Source organism: Setaria viridis, chromosome 2 (genome assembly GCF_005286985.2).
Source record: "Setaria viridis chromosome 2, Setaria_viridis_v4.0, whole genome shotgun sequence".
Taxonomy (NCBI): domain Eukaryota; kingdom Viridiplantae; phylum Streptophyta; class Magnoliopsida; order Poales; family Poaceae; genus Setaria; species Setaria viridis.
The window spans coordinates 36,579,446-36,599,145 of NC_048264.2; the positions used below are offsets into that span (position 1 = coordinate 36,579,446).

Below are 19,700 nucleotides of genomic sequence, written 5' to 3' on the forward strand. Positions count from 1 at the left end.
ATAACCACCGCTCATGAGGCAGGGACACGTGCTCTCAACGGAGGCAAGGCAGTGCACCATCGCTTACACGGCGTAGACCGAAACACACAACATATACAAAACCGCTTTGCAGTTTGCACAGAGGGGGCTCTTTAAAATGAATGATCATGCATAGGTACATGGTGTCACATTGTATACATATCCTGGGTCCTGGCTCTTTTTCACGGTTTACTCTGACATAAACCTTTCTTTAGCAGGCATATGTATAGTACAGCAATATAAAACATGTAAAGCGCAGAGCGTCATGACACGGCGCCACAAAAGAATTTAGCCTTTCCGCAACCAACCATTCGACGGACTGAATCTTTACCAAGAAACAAAAGGTGCGAGTATAAAATGTGAAACCTCCGGTTCCAGATGATATATCTCTAATAACCATGCCGAACACACGCAGGGGCACTGAACACGCGGGCTCTATTCTGTGATATGTTCTAGAAACAGGGCTTCCTGCTTGCTTGTGAGGCCAAGATCACTGAATGATACGTCACCCTCACTGGTGGTAAAGGTACGCCTTGGGTATGTCCTGACCTGCATGATACAGAATGGTCAAAATGTAAGATTGAACGAACTTGGCCACAAGAATGAAAAGGCGCCGTGTAAAAAACAGTCAGAGTTGATTAAACATCTGCATGCCATAGTTAAATGGACTGAACTCTGTTTCAGGCATTCTGACACATTGATGGTTGGCTGGTTACCACTCAGCAATACAATTTTATATGACCATAGATGATTTACAGAAAAAACAATAAAGAATGAAATACTACTAGCCAGCCAAATATATATTGTTATTTTGCCAGAATACCACCAGGAAAACTACCAGTTTCCACATATATCCAGACCGCGAAGCTTTTTGTGGATACTGGAAATGATTTTCAATATGCAACCCTATAAGTGCACTAACTTGTCACTCTATACTATTCTTCTCGAAGCCCCTTTCAGGTGCAATGATAACAGATCAGGGCATCAGGCTAGCTACTTTTAACATTTTCTTAAAGGGCTAGACCTCAAAAAGCAATGGACCGTGAACAAAACTAGAACTGCTAGACAGATACAACTTGAATAAATGTGGATGAAGTGATCATATAAGCCTGAATAGTAATAACACTCTGGTGCTTGCTTGTCTGGCTAGTGTTTAACGTGTTCCACGGTGAAAATAAAAAAAAAATGATGAATTTGTTGGTGCTAACTGCCTAACCCAAAGCACCTCAGTGGCAGAAGCATAAAAATGCCAAGGTGAAGAAATACAGGGCCATCAACCACTCAGTTGTCACAGCTAATCTTTCTCTTTAAACCATGTGATTTAATCTATTGCCTTATGTTTAATGCAACAGAAGTCTGCATGAGCAATTACTCAAAAGTCATATAGTGTCCTAACTCATGAATAAAGTAGCTCTTAACTGGTTTACTTGAGAAAACAGGAAACTGGCACATTCTTTCTTAATATATAAACAAAAAAATATCACAAAATGATGGTAGAGGATTACCAATCTGTAGGTCCCTGGCTTGCAAGTCCTCCCGATGTCTAAGAAATCAAATAGGAACTGCAAGCAAACCACAGCAAGCCAAGAAGCAAGTATTAATCACTCGCTGTAATAAAAAGAAACAAGAACAATTAACGTTTTTGTTCTAGCTAGATTCAGGCAGCTCAAAATTGTTTACCTGAAGCTTATCAGTTTTGAGAAAGCGACGCCCCTGTCGACTACCGTCAGGCATGCGAACTACAACTGTCACAGCACCTTCTATGTCCAGAGGTGGTTCAGATGGTAATGATGCTTGCTTAGACGCGAGATTGGACTCTAGCTCCTATTTTCATAAAACATAAGGGACAACATGCCAACAGTGAATCAAATATCCAGATAAGAAAAACAGATAGGATAAAGAATGAAAATACAGATCACGTAAGCCAAGGGGAAACTGGTGAAGTGAAGTACAATAAACACAGGACATTAATCTGATGAGTGTAACTCACCAACTAAACCTAAAAAAATATCCAAACAGAAGATAACAAGAGCCCTAAGTTTATGGTTACACTGACAAACTGATGTAATTATCTACCATTCAAATATCAAAGATTGTAGCCTACAACCCTTCAACTTCCAGATTACATGTGACAGAAAGATACCTCTTCCTCAAGTTGCTTTTTGCGTCTTTCCTCGTCCTCTTGCTTCTGTTTTTCAAGAGCAGCTTCTCTTGCAGCAGTTTCTTCTAGGCGGCGGAGCTCAGCCTCCTGTAAGGCCTTTAATTCCTTTTCTTGGTCAGCTTGTAGAGATGCAAGGTACTCATCATCCTGTAAATCAAAATTTAATAGTCCTCACCAAATATAGTGGCAGTTACCAAAAAAAAAGGGATAAATCTTAGACCTCAAACCTGCTGCTCTCGTAACAACCGTTGTTCGGTTAATGCTGGTGAAGGAGAATGCACCAGTGGGGGATAATAAGTTGAGCTTCTGTGAGAAGGCATGGAGAAAGGATATGTTGGTCCTTCAGGAACACCACCAAACATTGCAGCCTCAAGCATAACAGCTTCATCGTGTTCTTCAGAAGAAATGCCGCCCCACTTTTTTGAAAAGAAAGATGTCAGAAATGAAAAAAAATGCTATCTTATGTTAGTTCAGATTGGGATCACACATTATAATACCTCAGATGGGAAATCATCTCCATTAGACTGGCGATTGTTCAGCGCAGGGCTAGGAGGGCCTGATTGCACCATTTGTGCTGACTCAGTGTTTTCAGATGGGACACGCCTAGAACGACGTCTGACTAACGGTTGTTCTTCTACATCTTCAGTATCCTCTTGGAAGCTCTCTTCATCTATTGGTTGCCTAGATGTTCCAGCCTTTCCTGAAGCTAGTCCTTGCCTCCAAAAGGAAATGGCGCGTATAAGGAATCAAGTGATGCTGTAGTACAGTAACCTGAGTAAAGAGCTGGGTGGTAAAAGTTAATATTCACCTTTCAAGTGTCCCACCCGTAGTTCCCATGTCTGCTCCATCAGAAGAATGCTCACCCAAGTTCACTCCCTCTGGATGTTGATCTCGTCCTTGCTCTTCTATCTGACAATTATTGAAAACTTAGTGACACTATATAGCAAAACTCACAAAAGCATGTTGGAGATAAAATATGAGCACGCACGCACGCGCGCGCGCACATGCACGTACATAAGCTCGTGCACACACACACACACAACCAGCTTACATTTGCCAGTCCTTCAGCATCCTTCTTTGAAGCTTCAATTGCTGCCCTAATCATTTCCTCTTCTATGTCATCATCATAATCATTAACATGAACCAATGGAGGAGCAGATGGCGTAGAAGATGTATTGCTAGGGATATTAGCATGAGGAGCGGATGGTGCAGATGGCAGTATGTCATCCTCATCATCAATTATGATAGTTTCATGAACTTCAGGGCCATGTGAAGACTCATTTCCAGTAACATTCTCAATAACAGGGGCCTGACCAGATGGACCCGTTTGAGGATCACCATCCTTAACTTCGATAGGAATCTCTCTCACCTCTCTAGGGTGTGAAACCATCGGCCCACGACTGGCACTATCAGTGGAGCCAACTCTGTCGAAAAATTGTTGCTGAAAATCCGGATCCATCAGTGCAAAAGGGTCACGGAAATTCTCTGGGAACAAAGATCTTTGAAATGTATTATCAAGTGGTCCATCCAGGTCCATCATATCTTCACGACTAGCAGGTATAGGGTTTTGATTGATTCCATTCCTGTAAAGCACAAACATATTATTAATCTGTACAGCATGACAAGAGTGAACTTTGATATCGAAAGCGAACACTATGGGAGAAGTTGAAACACTCACAGTGTGTTGTCTCCTTCATTGAAATGTGAATTGATGGCCCGATTGAGGTCACCACCATGTTCCTGGGTTACATTAGTCAGTTAGCCTCTATGACTAGAAGATAGGTAGATGACAACAGAGGCAAAATAATAGTACAGTTTAACTACCAATTTGGATGCAATATCTATAAGATAAGAGTTAGCTAGACTTCTGAAAAAGAAAAGCATAGGAATAATAAGGTGATAAACTGTTATGTGTATTCCATCTTACAACCGGATCGAACACATTAGATGATAGTATGAATACAAGTGCAGTCAACACTCAACAGGCTTATTGGAAACATCACTACAAACACTCATGTAAACGAGCACAAGAAATTTCTGCAGATGCTGCAAATGCAGAATGAACCAAGTAAATTATTTCAAACAAGAGCAGGAAATTGAACCAGATCATGCAAACAAAGTTAATCAAACTGGATGCCCTGTGACCAATTTGGGCCCTTCTTTACTTTAGGGAGGCACAATAGTGTTGTAGTTCAACTGCCACTTCATAGGTGATATCTAAGATAAGAGCTATCTAGACTTCTAAGAAAGAAAACTATAGGAATGACATGGTAGTAAAACTGTTATGTGAGTTCCATCTTAGGATTGGATCGAGCACATCAGATGATAGCATGATAACATTACAACAAGTGTAGTAAACACTCAACAGGATTATTGGAAATGTAACTATAAACACATACTTAACAAGAAAGAGAAATTCCTGAAGATACTACAAGCCAGGATGAGCTAACTAAATCATTTCAAACAGGAAAAATTGAACCAGATCATGCAAACGATGTCAATCAAACTGAATTCCCTGTGACTAAATTGGGCCACTGGATAAAGAGCAAAAATAGCAAGGGGACAAGGAGATTTGGTAGCGTAATTCCATTCCATAACTGTCAAATAATTCCAGCACTCGCTAGCGACTCCACGATTCAAAAAGCCATGTGAGTCAATAAGTTCGCAACACAAATCGGGCGCACCTCACGTCCCGATGACATCGCATCGCATCACGCCCAAACCCCAACCCCAACCCCATCCGCCACCCACCCAAAGACACAATTAAACGCCAAACCCTAACGCCCGACCCGCCGCGGCCAAATCCGCCACGAGCCTAGCCGATTCCGCGAGATTCCGGAGCCTGAATTGAACAGTGGGAAAGGGAAAAGGGAAGGGGGGCTTTGGGCGGTACCTCGAGCTTGCGGACGGCGAGGGCTTCGTCCGCCCCCGTGATGCTGACGAAGGTGTCGATCGCCTCCTGCGGCGGCCTCGCCATGGCGAGAGGGTCCGGAAGCGACGCGGCGCAGAGGGATGAGGAGGGAGAGGATAGGAGGGGTGGTTCGCGAAGGGGGAGGGGAGGGGAGAGGGAGAGAGCCGGCAACAAACTGAAGAGGGAGGCAGGTGATCTGATTCTGATCTCTGAAGCTGAGAGCGGTGACTTGTTTGCTGAAGTCTTTGAACAACCACCCCAAAGGTATTCTCAGATGCAAATGGTTCTTGTCGCGAGTTCGAAACACCTGCTTACAGAAAATTAAGCTGCAAATTATGGAAACGCTTGTTCAGTTTGTAGAGGGTGCCGTGTCACAAGTTCGGAACACTTGTTTAAGAATATAGAGTCGGAAATTACCAGAAACGTTTGTTTGATTAGTAGAGGATGTCTTGTCATGGGTTCGAAACATCTGCTTAAGAAAATCAAGCTGGAAATTATTGGAAATGCTTGTTCAATTAGTAGAGGGTGCCGTGTCACGAGTTCAAAACATTTGTTAAGAAAACAAAGCTTTAAACCGCTTGTTTGGTTAGTAGAGGATGTCTTGTCACGAGTTCGAAACATCTACAAAAATCAAGTGGTCTAAGTATTCGGTCCGTCCACTTCTGAATCCGGACATTGACTATACAAAATATATAATAAAAAGAAATTGATATACCTAATTTGCTATATATCTATTTTTTATAATAATACACATTCTGCGATGGATATATGTTTGTTTCAATCCTTGCATCTTGACTTGCTTGCTCCTATAAAATGATATGCTTTTCATTTTGATTACCATAAATTGATATTTTGATTTTTATAAGGGTTTTCTAGAAAATAGTGTTGAAGTGCATTTATCATGTTTCCTTCAATGCAGATGTTGATGTTCTGATGGAGAGATATAATTTGCTTACAATCATTTGACATAAGAGATTGAACTTTGGTTAGCTTGCCAACCTACCCAACCAAGAGGTTCCTCTTATGGATGCATGCAATTCTATCTTTTGCCTTCACTGGCTTATATAAATTGTGATACAAGATTGATCTTGTTTGGACGCTGCTAATGTGTAATTTTTTACTGTTTATATCCTCATATTACCTTTTACTATTAAGTTCATCCGAGTTAACCGAAGCTTATTTGTTGCCTTTTTCTTTTCGTGGCTGTAAGGATCTACTTTGGTATACGAAACATGTGCATTATCATTTTCCGAGAAAAAAAATGTTCTTTGGTACGACACTAGCACAAATTAACCTAAGATTAGTCTGATCATATTTCACCCTGCTCGTCTTACTTGAAAATCTGCAAATCCGAAGAACGAGCAAGGATTTTAAACGGCTGTTGAAAACGGTTTCATACCGGTGAACCTTCGTCCCCCTTACGAGGCGCTGAAAAATGCTGCTAAAAAGTAACAAATAAAAAAACGAGCGCCGTCCGTGGGGATCGAACCCACGACCACGTGGTTAAAAGCCACGCGCTCTACCACTGAGCTAGGACGGCTATGGATGCTCGTTGTTAAACTAAGCCTTAGTAGTCAGTACAATATGATTACAGTTGAAGCTCGAATTACGGACAAGCAGAACGTGCGAAAATCTGGCGTTCTAGACAACATTTATGAAAAGGTATCAACCTCGAGTTATAAACATACAACGCTCAACGAAGTAGTTTACAGAAACCAGCAAACTCCAATCCAAAAAAAAGAACAAAGAACTTTGTTCATATCTACAGACAAACAGCATAAAAAATGGTCTTCTGAATCTGAACACTACATATTTCGCCGGAAGTGTAAGTGAAAACTGAGGCGCCTAGGTGTTGCACTTCCACTTTGATGTTGGCACGCAGTTCAGGTAGTGGCACCAGTGGCAGCCATCGTTCCCATTCTTCCCCTCGAAAAGCATCACCAGTGAAATCACAAACCTGCACCATAAGTCTCTTGCCATCAGTTCCATTCCAAATTTTCATAAACATTAATCCAAGTGGAATAAAACCGTGGCTTAGTAGCTCGTATAAAGATGTGTTAAGCATTAATCCAGAATCAAGCATATTTTGCATCAACATTTTCGATATGTTTGACAAATAAAACTGTGGCAACAACAAATTATAATGAACCACATTCTGATCATTCACTTACCCTATCAACAGCAAGACAAGCGCCACAACCCACAACACGTATTGGTATGCTTTGTACTTGGGAGGTTGGCTAGTCTGAGGCAACTCGTGGCGTTCCATCCATCCAAATTGAGGCCTTGCCAACAGAACAAAACCCAAGAGGAAACCCGTCGCGAATCCACCAATATGAGCAAAGTTGTCAGCATGAGGTAGTATCCCAATAGCCAAGTTGAGAGCAATAATAAACAGGAGAGTAATTATGGCTGCTGCCTGCATGAGAAGTTAAGTAGATGTGTAAGACAATTATCAAGTAGCTGGACAGAACAAAATGTATGCTTATCTATCTCCTGTACTTACCTTGTTGGAATAAATAGTCCAGTTCATGAGTAGCTCAGAAAGCATGGATCCAAGCAGGCCAAATAAAGCTCCAGATGCACCAACAGAGATGTAGTTGTTCCGTAGGAAGAGTGCAGACAGCACGCTGCCACCAAAACCAGATAGTAGATATATGGCACCAATGCGAACTTCCAGGCAAGAAAAAGAAGTGTCAGTATAGAATGGTTATGAGTAACAACTGTATAGAAAACGAAAATTGAAACATATAACTGAAAATGAATGCTTGGCTCTACATTGGAGAATGAAGAGAAGATTTTTTTTTTAAAAAAATCCTTCAACCAAAATGTCAAGAGGTTAGAAATCATAACAATCATTCAGAACGGTCATAAGCTTACCAAATCCAAATTGCTGTTCAAGGCGGATTCCAATAAACAGCAAACTTAGCATGTTCACAACCAAATGGATAAGACCAGCATGAAGCCAGATGCAGCTAATAAGGCGCCAGCCTTGGTGCTGATGAACGATTTTGTTCCAGTCAAGAGCTCCCATTTTCCCCAAACTGGCAAAAAAAAATACTAGTGTTAGTACAATAATCACATAAATCCTACACTATATAATAGGCGCAGTATGATCCAGAAGAAATTCACGATGACAAAACATAAACTTTATGGTCCCGGAGCAGCAATCCCAGAGCATACTATAAGCTACAATTAAAACAAGGAGGCATGCAAGTACGGTCGAGCAGGTAACTCCAGAATGTGCTATTATCTTATCTTGTTCTGCAAAGGCCAGAGGTAAAACAAACACAAGTCAAAGCGGCTCAGATGGTTCCATCTAGGTAGAACATACTATAATACAGGATCCTACGCCTGCAACATAACCTTGTCGCACATTTACCACCTATATTCCGACAGAAGTGTCAAAACTTTAACAGTACCCATCATGAACATCATTGCTGACAGTCTCTGTGATCAGGCCTGTCTGTGATTTTGGTACTAAAGAACTGCGGTGTATATAACATCTAAACCATTTCCAGAGCGTGCAGTGTAAGTGTACAGAACTATAATAGACCCCACCGTCTATCAGATAAACTGCAGGGGAGCTGAAGCTATCGAGTTGATTGGACAGATAAATCGAAATTGCAAAGTTTTAGATCAGTTCAAGCTAGTCCCGACGGAGATCTGAAATGTCAAGGTCAAATCAAAAATTCCCCTGCCTCGAAGACTTCCAAAGCATTAAAAGGTGAAAAGGACTTAACACAAGGAAAAGGAAACTAAAGCTTAGAAGCAATAGTTCCAGACTAGATTCTACGAGACCAAAAGCTTCGAACACTAGCAGAAATGATCAGAGATTTCGTTTCTTCCCAATTAGACCTCGCGCCAACAAAATTGCCAGCTCTTGCAACAGAGTGCGAGCTCTAAACCACCCAAAATTGCAACCTTTGCTAAACAGTTAACCATGAACATGGTAAAACCTCAACTTTCTGTTATCCCAAAGATCCCGAAAGCAAAATAACCCCCCTGAATTCGCGAATCTCCTCACCAAATTCCACCTCGAGCGCACCCAAAACACCCTAATTGGGGTCCTGTTTGGCACGCGCGGCCGCACAACCAAAGAAACGCAAAGCTCGTGCAGCGACAACGTACGTGGAGGACGACGGCCCGAGGAGCGGGTTCTCCCGGAGCGGCTGGAAGGAGAAGCGGCGCAGGAAGCCGGCGACGCACTCCCCGAGCGGGCTCCCGTGCTTGGGGCAGTTGTTCTCGTACATCTCGACGACGAAGACGGCGATGCAGGCGACGATCACGGTGGGCACGAGCCACGGCCACCACTTGCGCTCCTCGGGCCCCTCGTACCCGCCGTAGCCGTAGCCGTAGCCGTACCCTCCCCCGGCTGCCGCCGCCGCCACGCGGCCCTTCCCGTCGCCGTTGCTCGCCATGGCCTTTTTTCCCCTCCTCCTCCCTCTCGCCTGCCCGCTCCCGCCTTTTCCGCCCGCTTCAGTGGAGTGGAAGCCAAGGGGGAAGCTCAACTGCTCAAGTGGTGGTGGTGGCTGTTGCCGCTCGCTGCCGCTGCCGGTTTGGGTGTCGCTTGGAAGCGAGGTGAAGAAGAGCTGATGAGGAGTAGAGGCCAGAGGGGGGAGGAGAGAAATGAAATGGTGCGGGCGCGGCTGGGTACACCGGCGACAGCGACCGCAAGGGCCCGCGGTGGGTGGGGCGCCGTCAGGCTGGCGTGCGGGGCCCGCGGAGAGCTGGGACCACCGGGCGGTGAGACGTTGCTGTCCGCGCCTCCGCGGCCTAGCTGAGCGGAACGGTTGGCTGGGTTCACTTGCGGGGAGCGGGTGGGGCTGGCTGGAGTAAGAGTAACTGCTCGGCGTGAGGAAGAAGGGATGCCGAGCTGAGACGAGGCAGGCAGGCGAGCGCGAGGCGGCGACTCCTCCCGCGCGCGCCGAGCGCCAAGCGGATTAGGCCGCGCGCGCGGGGTGCGGGGGACACGCGCGTGACGTGAGGAGGAGGCGCGAAGCGTGTGGATGCCGAGGCGGACGAGCAGGTGCCGCGCCTCGGCACGGCACGTCACCGCGAGAGGCCGGGATGTGGGCGGGCGGCGAGAGCGCGTTGAGGTGGTGCGGTGTCGCTGGGCCAGGTGGTGGGCTGGTGGCGTGCCGCCGTCGCGGCCGTCGCCGTCGGCTTCCGTAGCTTACTGCTTACCGTGGTCCGGTACGGCACGGGACCGCCGGGTAAACAAACTTCCCGTGTCGAATTTGTATATCCACTGACGCTGCTAGTTAACCCATTCCGATTGGGGGCAGGTGCCGTCACTGTGAACCGTGACGGATCTGGGCTCTGCGCTGCGCTGAGCTTTGCGGCTTGCGGCCGACCGCGATATAACTGTGGGAGATCCAGCTTTTTCTGTGGGCCGGGGGAACCTGCGTCGTCGGTGCATGCCCGTCCTGCGCTGCATTCACGCGGATGCACAGTGCGCCGAAACTGGCGCGCCGTTGCGTTGCGTTGCGTCACGGCTCGTGGGCGCCGTCCCGTCGCGCCCGGACCGAGCGACGCCGCGCGCACGCGATTGGAATCACTTGGCGGCCGGCGAAGGATGCGCCGTCGCGTTCGCGCCGCGCCGCATGGAACGGTCACGTCACGTACGCGATACGCGCGGGCTGTGACGCCCCTGTCGCATCGGCCTAACCGTCGGTGGCCGCTCGTTGCGCCGTCGATCTGATCCCTGCAGCCATGCATGCCTTCCTCAATCCTCACTGTCGCCACTCACCAGAGGCGAAGCGATGGCATCGGCATGTGGGACTGCCAGCCAGTGAGCTTGCGCTGCCATTTGCTAGCTAGCTCGACTCACATCGCCCACCTCGCGTTCGGTCGCGTGCCTATTTCCTGCTCGACAGCGATTGCTTCCCCCATGCGCGATTGCCAACACGAAACGCCAACTGTACCAGTGACTCCTCACTTTTCTTTCACCTCCTCAGCAGCTGGTCCGCACGGATTAGCTCAGCCAGCGCCCAAGCAGCGAGCTTGTTGCGCACTTGTGGATGCGAGTGGTGTACCTCGCGTCCACATGGCGGTGGCAGCTTGGGCGCAGACCGTCCGTCCACTCAAAGTCCCTGTAAACCGTTGCCTGGTTAAGCTTGTGCTCTGACGACGTCCCAACGCCTCTCAATCATTTCCACGCGGCAAAGCTGTCCTGGGCCCATTCGTCGCTGCACTTGTGATGGCGTTTACTGCCATCGCACACCCCACCGAATGGCATTGCACCAGTACGGGTCGCGGGCTCATGGCCGCCACTGTCATTTGCACGACTCGCTTGCATTAGGATAGTTTCATTCGAGATGATGAGATCTATTGGGCCTGGTTTGCTGTGATACAAATCGGGATGGGGGTGAAAGTGAAACCCTCCGCATCCTTTACGTTTCAGAAAGAAACTCTCTGCGGTCTGCACCTCCTGAAGGCTGAAACCTTACCGGTTCCAACAAGCATTCGTTCGTTCTCCGTCGATGAATAGCAAAGCTCTTTGTATGCGCCATTGCGCCCCTGATTCAACCACATAGCGTTTGTTCATGAATTACTATAGTTAACTTTATCTTAAAAAAAACTATAGTAAGGTCCTCCATAAATCTTAAATCAACCTCGCTCTGATTATATCAATATGGGAAATCGGATATGTTAATAGGGATATCTCGGTGTCGAATGTGCCTGTATAGTTTAGGGCAGCTGACATTGTATCTCGTATCTTTTTCGCAGCATAGACTGTTTTTTCTTTTAGCTAGAAAAAGGAACAGCCTCCGGTCTTTACGACCTCACACAACCAATAATAGGCTTTGTTAAAAACTTTTACTAAATATTTTTAACGGATGTACTGGCGCCCGGACGTCCGATAATTTTTTTTTTATCGGACGCTCCGTAGCAACATTGAACAATAACTATCGAAACGTCAAAAATCAACACTTGCAACACGAGGATTGCAACACCTTTACGTGCATGAAACATCTCGAACCGCTTCGTGCAACATTCAAAACAGATACATTGCAACAACAAAAAAAGTATCTCTTACAGCATTGTAACAATGAAAGAATAAAAGACCGAAACAAAGAAAACAACTATATGCAACATCATGAACAAGTTGGTGCAACACCCGATTGCTAGCAAGTCGGAGTGTTGCAAAACAGATGAAACATCAAAACACTATTGCAACATCCTAAAATAACTATTGCAACACCAGGAGGTACCTATTGCAACGTGGAGCCATCAGTAGGCGCGAGCTTCTACTGCTCCAGTTCGCTACGACGTCGAGCATCACGCGGAGGAGACTGAGCCCGCTCAGATCCACGACGACCAGCCTGCCCGTCGTCGGCCAAAGGAGAGGAGACGCTGCCGAATCTAGGGAGGGCGCCACCGGCTGGGGTAGGGGAGGGTCAGGGGCTTGCTTGTATCTCGCCGGGGTCGAGGAGAGGGCCACCGGATCCCGTGCTCGCCCACGCCTGCTGGCCACCACCAGGCCCTGTACCCACGACGCCCACACCTACTGGCAGCCGCCGCCAGCCTCGCCACCATGCCCTCTGCCCGCGCGCGCCCCAGCGCTCGTCGGCAGCCTCGCCGCTGCGCCGCCGGTCACGTCGCGCGCCTGCATGTGCTGCCTGCCGCGCGGCCCAGAGAGATGGAGACGTGAGTGGTGCCTGGTGAAAAGACGAATGGATAAGGTTTGGAGTAAAATGATAAGCTATGGTAAAAAAAACAAAGGGAGGGGTGTTATCGGTGGGAGGCTGGCTGACCCTCACGTGGCACACGTCCTGTCCGATATTTCCACGACGCGTCGGACGGCCGGATAGTAGCATTACCATATTTTTAAAGTCCACATACACCTTAGAACTTTGGAAAACTAGACTTTGTTTAGAACAAGATAACCATATACTTATATTTGTATTCATTCACCCCTGACCACTTTGCGTAAGAGTTTCTAGTTTACGATCTCCATGGTAACGGAATTTACGGAACTAGAGTTAAAAGAATCTTCTCGTTGGCAGAAGCCGAGACTCACGGGGTCTTCTTGACCGTGGCCGGAGGTTTACTTTCTACCTCTCACACAATGTCTCTATGGAGGTCTTTCCCCAAGAATTGAGTTTCTTTTTTACAACTCATCACCACATTGCTTATTTGGTATACTCGAAACCTTGCTATTACTTTTTTAAGTAAACGGAGGGAAGAGGCTTCCCCATCAGAGAGATAGAGTTTACAACAGTGCAAAACTTGCTAAAGGGATGTTTGGATACGAGGTGCTAAACTTTATCAGGATCACATCAAATGTTCGGATGCTAATTAGAAGGACTAAACATGAGCTAATTACAAAACTAATTGCACATATGGAGTCTAATTCGCGAGACGAATCTATTAAGGCTAATTAATCCATCATTAGCAAATGGTTACTGTAGCACCACATTGTCAAATCATGGACTAATTAGGCTTAATAGATTCGTCTCGCAAATTAGACTCCATTTGTGCAATTAGTTTTGTAATTAGACTATATTTAATACTCCTAATTAGTATTAAACATCTGATATGACAGGTGCTAAAGTTTAGCAGGGGTATCCAAATACCCCTTAAATTGTGTTTATCTTCGCAGGTTGGCTAAGTTCTGGTGGCAAGGATATGATTATATGGGACTACAGCGTTACTAAAAAAAATGACAAACAAACTAGGCCCTAGTATAAACATAAGGTGTTGGTATGACAAAAACTCCTTCCGTAGATGAAGCCCAACCCATGTTAGGCATGATGGTATCTACCTATATGCTTTATTATTTAATTAGAAAGAAGTCATAACATCCCTAAACTATTACTCGATTTTGTTTTGCATGTATTGACTGCAGGACTTCTATCAACAATTTGTACATTTGCACATGTTTAGATATTTTTAAAATTAATTTAATAAACTATGAAACATAAAGCAACATTTAATATAAACTAGTTCAGTATTTTGCGTTATAAAGAAATACCAAGATATTGAACACGCATATTCAAAATGTTGAAGTAGTACACTTCAAAGTTAATTTTTTGTAAGCAAGAAAATAATTATAATGTACCGTGTTATATATCATTCCGTACATCTATTCTAAATATCAAGGTGCTTCAAACGAAATCGAAAATGGACCCAAGGTGCGAGAGAAAATCCTTTATAAAAAAAGGTGCGAGAGAAAAAGAAACGAGATTCAAAATATATGGTTGGCTCTTGGCTGGGCTTGTTCAGCAAAATGGATGCAAAAGTCCAAGCCCAGCCGAAAAGGCCTGAAACTATACACCACCTGAGCCCATCTAAAGGCCTGACCCAACCCAATACAGTTAAACCCTTCAACCCCTATCACCCTACCCCCACCAGTCAGTCACCCCCGTGCAAAATCCCCTCCCAAGTCTCCATGCTCCGCCGCATCGCCGCCCTCCGGCCGCCGCCACCGCCGCGTGCGGCCGCTCCGGTGGGGGCGGGGGCGGCCCTCTTTTCCTCCAAGTCCACCTCCATCCCTCAGAAGCAGCAGCGCGTCCGCGACCACGCCTTCGACGGCATCATGGAGGTCCAGAAGCGCGTCCGCCGCTTCCACGCCCTCTACTCCCTCATCCTCTACGCCACCGCCCCGACCGCGCCCTCCCGCGGCGGCGGTAGCGGCGCCGTGTCCGTACCCTTCACCCGCCTCGGCGCCCTCGCTCGCCGCCAGCTCCGCCTCGCGCCCCTTGACGCCGGCCGCTTCCTCCTGCGCCACGCGCACGCCTTCCACCTCTTCCTCCACCCCGTCCACCGCATGCTCCACGCCCGCCTCACCCCGCGCGCCGCCGCGGCGCTCCACGCCGAGGCCGAGGCTGTCGCCGCCGCCCTCCCTTCCGCCTCCGTCATCCGCCTCCGCAAGCTCCTCCTCCTCGCGCCCCCGCACCACCGCCTCCGCCTCGAGCACATCCACCTTCTCCGCCGCGACCTCGGCTTCCCCGAAGATTTCGCCGAATCCATCATTCAGTCCAACCCCTCCCTCTTCCGCCTCACCCCCGACGGCTTCGTCGAGTTCCTGCCCTCCCCCGCAGACCCGCCCGACCTCACCGTCGCCGCGGTCGAGCGCGCCCGGGAGCGCCACTACCGCGAGCACCGCGCCCCCGATTCTGGCGAGGAGGATGCACGTTTTGCGTTCCCCATCCGCTTCCCGCCGGGGTTTAAGATCGGCAAGTACTTCCGGATTGCTGTCTGGAAATGGCAGCGCCTCCCCTACGCGTCACCCTACGCGGACGTCTCGAGCCATGACCTGCGCTCGCTTGAGGCACAACGCCGCATGGAGAAGCGCGCGGTCGCTGCTGTCCATGAGCTGCTCTCACTGACCGTTGAGAAGCGCACTACACTGGAGCGCCTCGCACTGTTCCGGGAGGCGCTGGGTGTGCCCAAGAAGATCAAGGAGTTCTTACTTAAGTATCAGGGCATATTTTACATATCCACTAGGGGAAATCAGGGGAAGCTGCATACAGTGTTCCTCAGGGAGGCGTATTACAAGGGGGAACTTGTTGAACCAAATGAGGTACACGAGGCGAGACGGAAGCTGGAGGAGCTGCTCATGATCAGCCCACAGAAGGCGAATTTGGACCGGATGTTCACCAGCATGGGTCGGGAATGGGATGAGCTTGGTGGTGGTCGCCGCGGTGGTGCTGAATTAAGGGATGAGTTTCTTGGTGATGGAGGTGGCCGGAAAAAGCATGCTGATACTGATGGTGCCGATAGTGAGGAAGACTCGGGTGTTGAATCACTCTACATTGACTGAGGAATAGAATCATATGGTGGCATTGGGTGTCAACTTGGAAGGTTACAGTCTCTGCCCCCATTTGGAAAGGTTAACTTCGTGTCTTGGCATCATCACCATGGTGTTGTGATTTTGTGTTGATGTGATTGGGAGTCTTCAAAAGGAGCGGAGTCTCAGGCAAAAACTGATGGCTCCATGAGTAAAATGTGCATTACTGAACTGGGGAAGTGAAGACCTATGTGCAACGATGGTTGGATGGCCTCCTCCCCTTGCACTCCCTCATCTGAAGACAGATTTCAGGGTCAGGCGAACACCTTTCAGAACTCAGAGCTTATGCTTCTATGCCTAATTGGTTAAGTGTTGTTAGTACTCTGGCATGTGGATCCACTCTGTCTTCATTTGGCCCACTGAAATCCAGTTTATGTTTAGGATTAACATTAGCTATGCGATTGTTTTCTTGATTCTTCCTTACAAGTACGCAAACAATTAAAATGGTGTGCAATAACACCAACAGGGAATCTGTTCTTATCTGCATCCATTCAGTATGAACTGAGTGAAATAAAAAAAATTGTAAAGGGAAACAAACAGAGTGAAGGTACTTCTTAAGTCATTGAATTAAAGGAGGTCTTTTACTTCAAATCATATATGCTACATTTGCACGGATTGACCAACTGTTTTACATTACATTATTACTTGCAATTGTTTTTTTCTGTCTTGCTATGTCATGAAAACATATTTGGAGGTGTAATGGTTGAACCATATAAACTTGTAGATGTTGATTTTAATCTAGCATATATACTAATATTAGCTTAAAACAACACATTTAAAGTTTTAGGGTAACTGCTGGGTACATTTTGCCTTCCAGATAGACCAGCAACCATATGTTTGGCCCCTATGCCAGTTTTCTGATGCAGGCAGAGTTTGTAGATTGAGCCGGGATTTGGGCCAGTCCTTGGTCTGTGCTCATGATACTTAGTTTGCTGAGGACTGTTGCATTTTGACTTGCAGTGTTTATGCATCATCTTTCAGTTGGTTTGTTTGTTCGAAGCCCATTGGAATAGCTGTTTCGAATCCTATAACTTACAGCATTCCCAAACTGAGATATTGGTTTCCCATATGCCCTATCAGGTCCATCGACTGAGCAAGTCTAACCTCATTGATCATTGTGAGGTTCAATAAAAGAAAGGCTCGGGTCTTGGTGGCTAATAGCTCATCAGCTAAATGATGTAAGTCTGTTCTTTTGCTTTATCTATACTCTATACTCAATAAAAGGAGGTTGCTATTATCTATGATCTATGTACGCAACTATAAATCAACTGATTAGCAGCATCACGCTTACCAAATAGCTGACTGAAATCTGCTGAAGAAATGGTTCTATTGCACTCAGACACTCTGTGGCTGCATGCCAGACATGCAAATCTAATTGGCTTTTCTGATCTTTCAGACATTGCTCCTATCCTGAATATCTACAGTCCCTTGATTATCAGCTGGGATTCTTTCACTTTCCTGTTAAAACTTAAAACTAAAGAAAAATAGAAAATCAACAAATGTTTTGATCTGAATGTCTGGGCGAAGCTTTGGTGTTGATGTAATGAACCGAGTTTTTCATGATTGAAAGAACAATCAATAGACAGAGCAGAAGCCGATGATGAAACCAGAGTACTAACTGTACATGACTAGTCCATTCAGATTGGAACAGAATTACAGAATGATGAAGGTTCCTGTATCACTGCAGTTGGCTTTATTCAGGTCTGATCAAGTGTTCGCCGTGAAGCCGGATGTCATGCTGATAGGTCATGGGGTGGTCTGTGACTCTGTGTTGTCAGTTGTCACTGTTATGCCTCTGCCATATACACTGAACAGGTGCACGTAGTCAATTGGACCTGTCTTAGTGCTGCTTGTGTTATTCTACAGTACTATCATTTCAAAACTTTGAACTGCAGCTAAAAAGACAAGCATCCTAAGGACAATAGTTGGTACATGATGTCACCTACAGTATCATGCCTCACAGCCCTCAAGATGCTGTGATTTCGAAAATGTTGACCTCTGGATTTTTGGCATGGATGGTGAGCTTAGTTTGCAATGTTTGTTTTACCAATTCATTCCACAATGGTTGGATTTCGTTGTATTTAGACCTAAACTGACTTACTGTCAGTTTGCCACTTGAGATTGTCAACTCCATAATAATCTTGTCTCGTGTGTCAGAAGACAGTTCTTGTCATTTCTCATTTGGTCTTCTTGTTTGACGGAACTTGGTTCCGCTTGTTATTTGCTCTCTAGCTATCTGTCCATCTTTTTCCCCTGAAAACCTGTCTATCTGCTAGTATTTTTAGATGCTACCATTTAATGGTCTACTTCTGATTTGATTTTGTGTTGGCAGCAGTGGCTGACCCGCTGAAGGATATTGTCTTGTTCATCAATGAGGCTCAAACTTCGTTTTACCATACGAAAGTGCACAAGATTAAAATGCACAGAACAGGCCACTTTGTGGATGATCTAGATGACACATCCTAGCTTTGTTTTCAGTTTTGGAATCTCTTTTGTCCTTTAGTTTTCCTCGTTCCATTATTACTTCTTATGTGGAAATATTCAAAGATAGCCCTACTTTCGTGCACCAATTATGCAGTGTCTTGTTATAGTGTCTAGCACGTGGCTAACTACATTTCTGGAATGATCTGGCGCAAAGAGATATGCCATGTTTTCTGTACAATGATCATCAGACGTGGAGGCGATTCACATGTTCCCTGTACTAGCTGGTTCCTTTTGGCGTGACAGGTATGCTGGCATCGCATTAGCTTTCAATTCCTGAACAAACTGTGCTAATCGGAGTTAAGGGCTAATGGACGTTTTAGGTGGGCTTGTTTGGTGTGGTTTAGAGTAACTGCCATCGCTGTTGAGCCTCCGCAATTTGGTGGCTCAGATTGATCCACAGCTAGCGTTGCACAAGCCCACCCATCATTTGAGGTGATTCAATGGCATTGGGTGCATCGCTGGATCTCTATTTCGCTGACTGCTACGGTTCAACAACCTTCAGTCGCTTGGTTGCTGTTTGCTGTCAAATGGAAGATGAATACGTGTCACGCGTAGGCTCTGATCTGGGAGGGATCAGGAAGCTGACGCGGATGCCGCCGTACAGTTTGTTCGGAGGTCAAGGAGGCCATCAGGGGAACGTCAGAGGATTTCGAGACCTCCAGAAATTTTTAAACAGCAAACCAATGGTAAGGAAGAGTTGGACGTCAGAGGATTTCTGTTTCTGCTTTCAGAAGTTAGCGTCTCGATGGTCTAACATAAAACAATGCACCTGTCCTGCAGGATTCTGGTGTTGCCGGCGTCAATCAAATGTGATGTAACGTGTGCTGAATCTTCTTGTTTATCTCTGCTGAGGCTGAAGAAATGGAACTCAAAGACAGCTCCATGACTTTTCCCAGCCGGCTGGTCCCAGGCAGTGAGTCTGGGGCAGTGGTACTCCATCGGATTCCAGGCGTCCGACTAGCGTTGGACCGCAACTGGTTAAGGCTGCATTTGTAATTGCATTTCAGCATTTGCTTCCACTACTGGTGCTGCGCAAACTTTTGGCTCGAGAGCCGAAATACGTGGATGGATTAGTGGATACCTCTCGACATGAAATGCCAAAAATGGTGTAGTGTACTAGCGTACAATGACAGTGTATGGTGTTCTTCCACAGGGATCACAAGCGAGGAAAATATGAGAATGAAAGACACTTGGGAACAGGCCCACCGCCCACGTGAAGCAAGAAAACACAGCTCGTCAGACGTCAGTGTACAGTTCTTCACGCAGGACTAATAACAATTCATGCTGTGGTAATCTTCACTTCTTTAGGATATATCTACACGGACGTC

At 46.4% G+C, this 19,700-nt stretch overlaps 3 protein-coding genes and 1 non-coding gene across 10 annotated transcripts; 1 reads left to right on the plus strand and 3 right to left on the minus strand.

Moving 5' to 3' along the window:
• Positions 1-130: 130 nt before the first annotated feature.
• LOC117843598 (plant UBX domain-containing protein 8) lies at positions 131-5,317 on the minus strand. The gene is made up of 10 exons (XM_034724248.2): positions 5,073-5,317; positions 3,858-3,919; positions 3,231-3,762; positions 2,988-3,088; positions 2,677-2,896; positions 2,407-2,595; positions 2,162-2,326; positions 1,699-1,842; positions 1,524-1,580; positions 131-567 (listed from the first exon to the last, which is right to left on the minus strand). Exons 1-10 carry the CDS (start codon positions 5,154-5,156, stop codon positions 454-456), a joined length of 1,668 nt encoding a protein of 555 aa, XP_034580139.1. The 5' UTR covers positions 5,157-5,317; the 3' UTR covers positions 131-453.
• A 1,241-nt stretch (positions 5,318-6,558) lies between these two features.
• Positions 6,559-6,630, minus strand: TRNAK-UUU (transfer RNA lysine (anticodon UUU)). Its single transcript has one exon. It is a non-coding gene; the product is annotated as a tRNA-Lys (tRNA).
• Positions 6,631-6,714: 84 nt separating this feature from the next.
• Positions 6,715-9,693, minus strand: LOC117843599 (RHOMBOID-like protein 2). The gene is made up of 5 exons (XM_034724249.2): positions 9,222-9,693; positions 7,971-8,134; positions 7,597-7,763; positions 7,262-7,509; positions 6,715-7,047 (listed from the first exon to the last, which is right to left on the minus strand). The coding sequence occupies exons 1-5, from the start codon at positions 9,509-9,511 to the stop codon at positions 6,936-6,938; spliced, it is 981 nt and encodes a 326-aa protein (XP_034580140.1). The 5' UTR covers positions 9,512-9,693; the 3' UTR covers positions 6,715-6,935.
• Positions 9,694-14,437: 4,744 nt separating this feature from the next.
• Positions 14,438-19,571, plus strand: LOC117845940 (protein ROOT PRIMORDIUM DEFECTIVE 1). 7 transcript variants are annotated; one of them, XM_034727017.2, is made up of 5 exons: positions 14,438-16,141; positions 16,969-17,906; positions 18,221-18,615; positions 18,693-19,058; positions 19,153-19,571. In XM_034727017.2, the coding sequence occupies exon 1, from the start codon at positions 14,488-14,490 to the stop codon at positions 15,859-15,861; it is 1,374 nt and encodes a 457-aa protein (XP_034582908.1). In that variant the 5' UTR covers positions 14,438-14,487; the 3' UTR covers positions 15,862-16,141; positions 16,969-17,906; positions 18,221-18,615; positions 18,693-19,058; positions 19,153-19,571. The 7 variants fall into 7 exon arrangements, with proteins under 7 accessions (XP_034582908.1, XP_034582910.1, XP_034582912.1 ...); XM_034727019.2 differs by having other exon boundaries at positions 18,717-19,058; XM_034727021.2 differs by having other exon boundaries at positions 16,969-17,066; positions 17,285-17,906; positions 18,221-19,058.
• Positions 19,572-19,700: the final 129 nt, after the last annotated feature.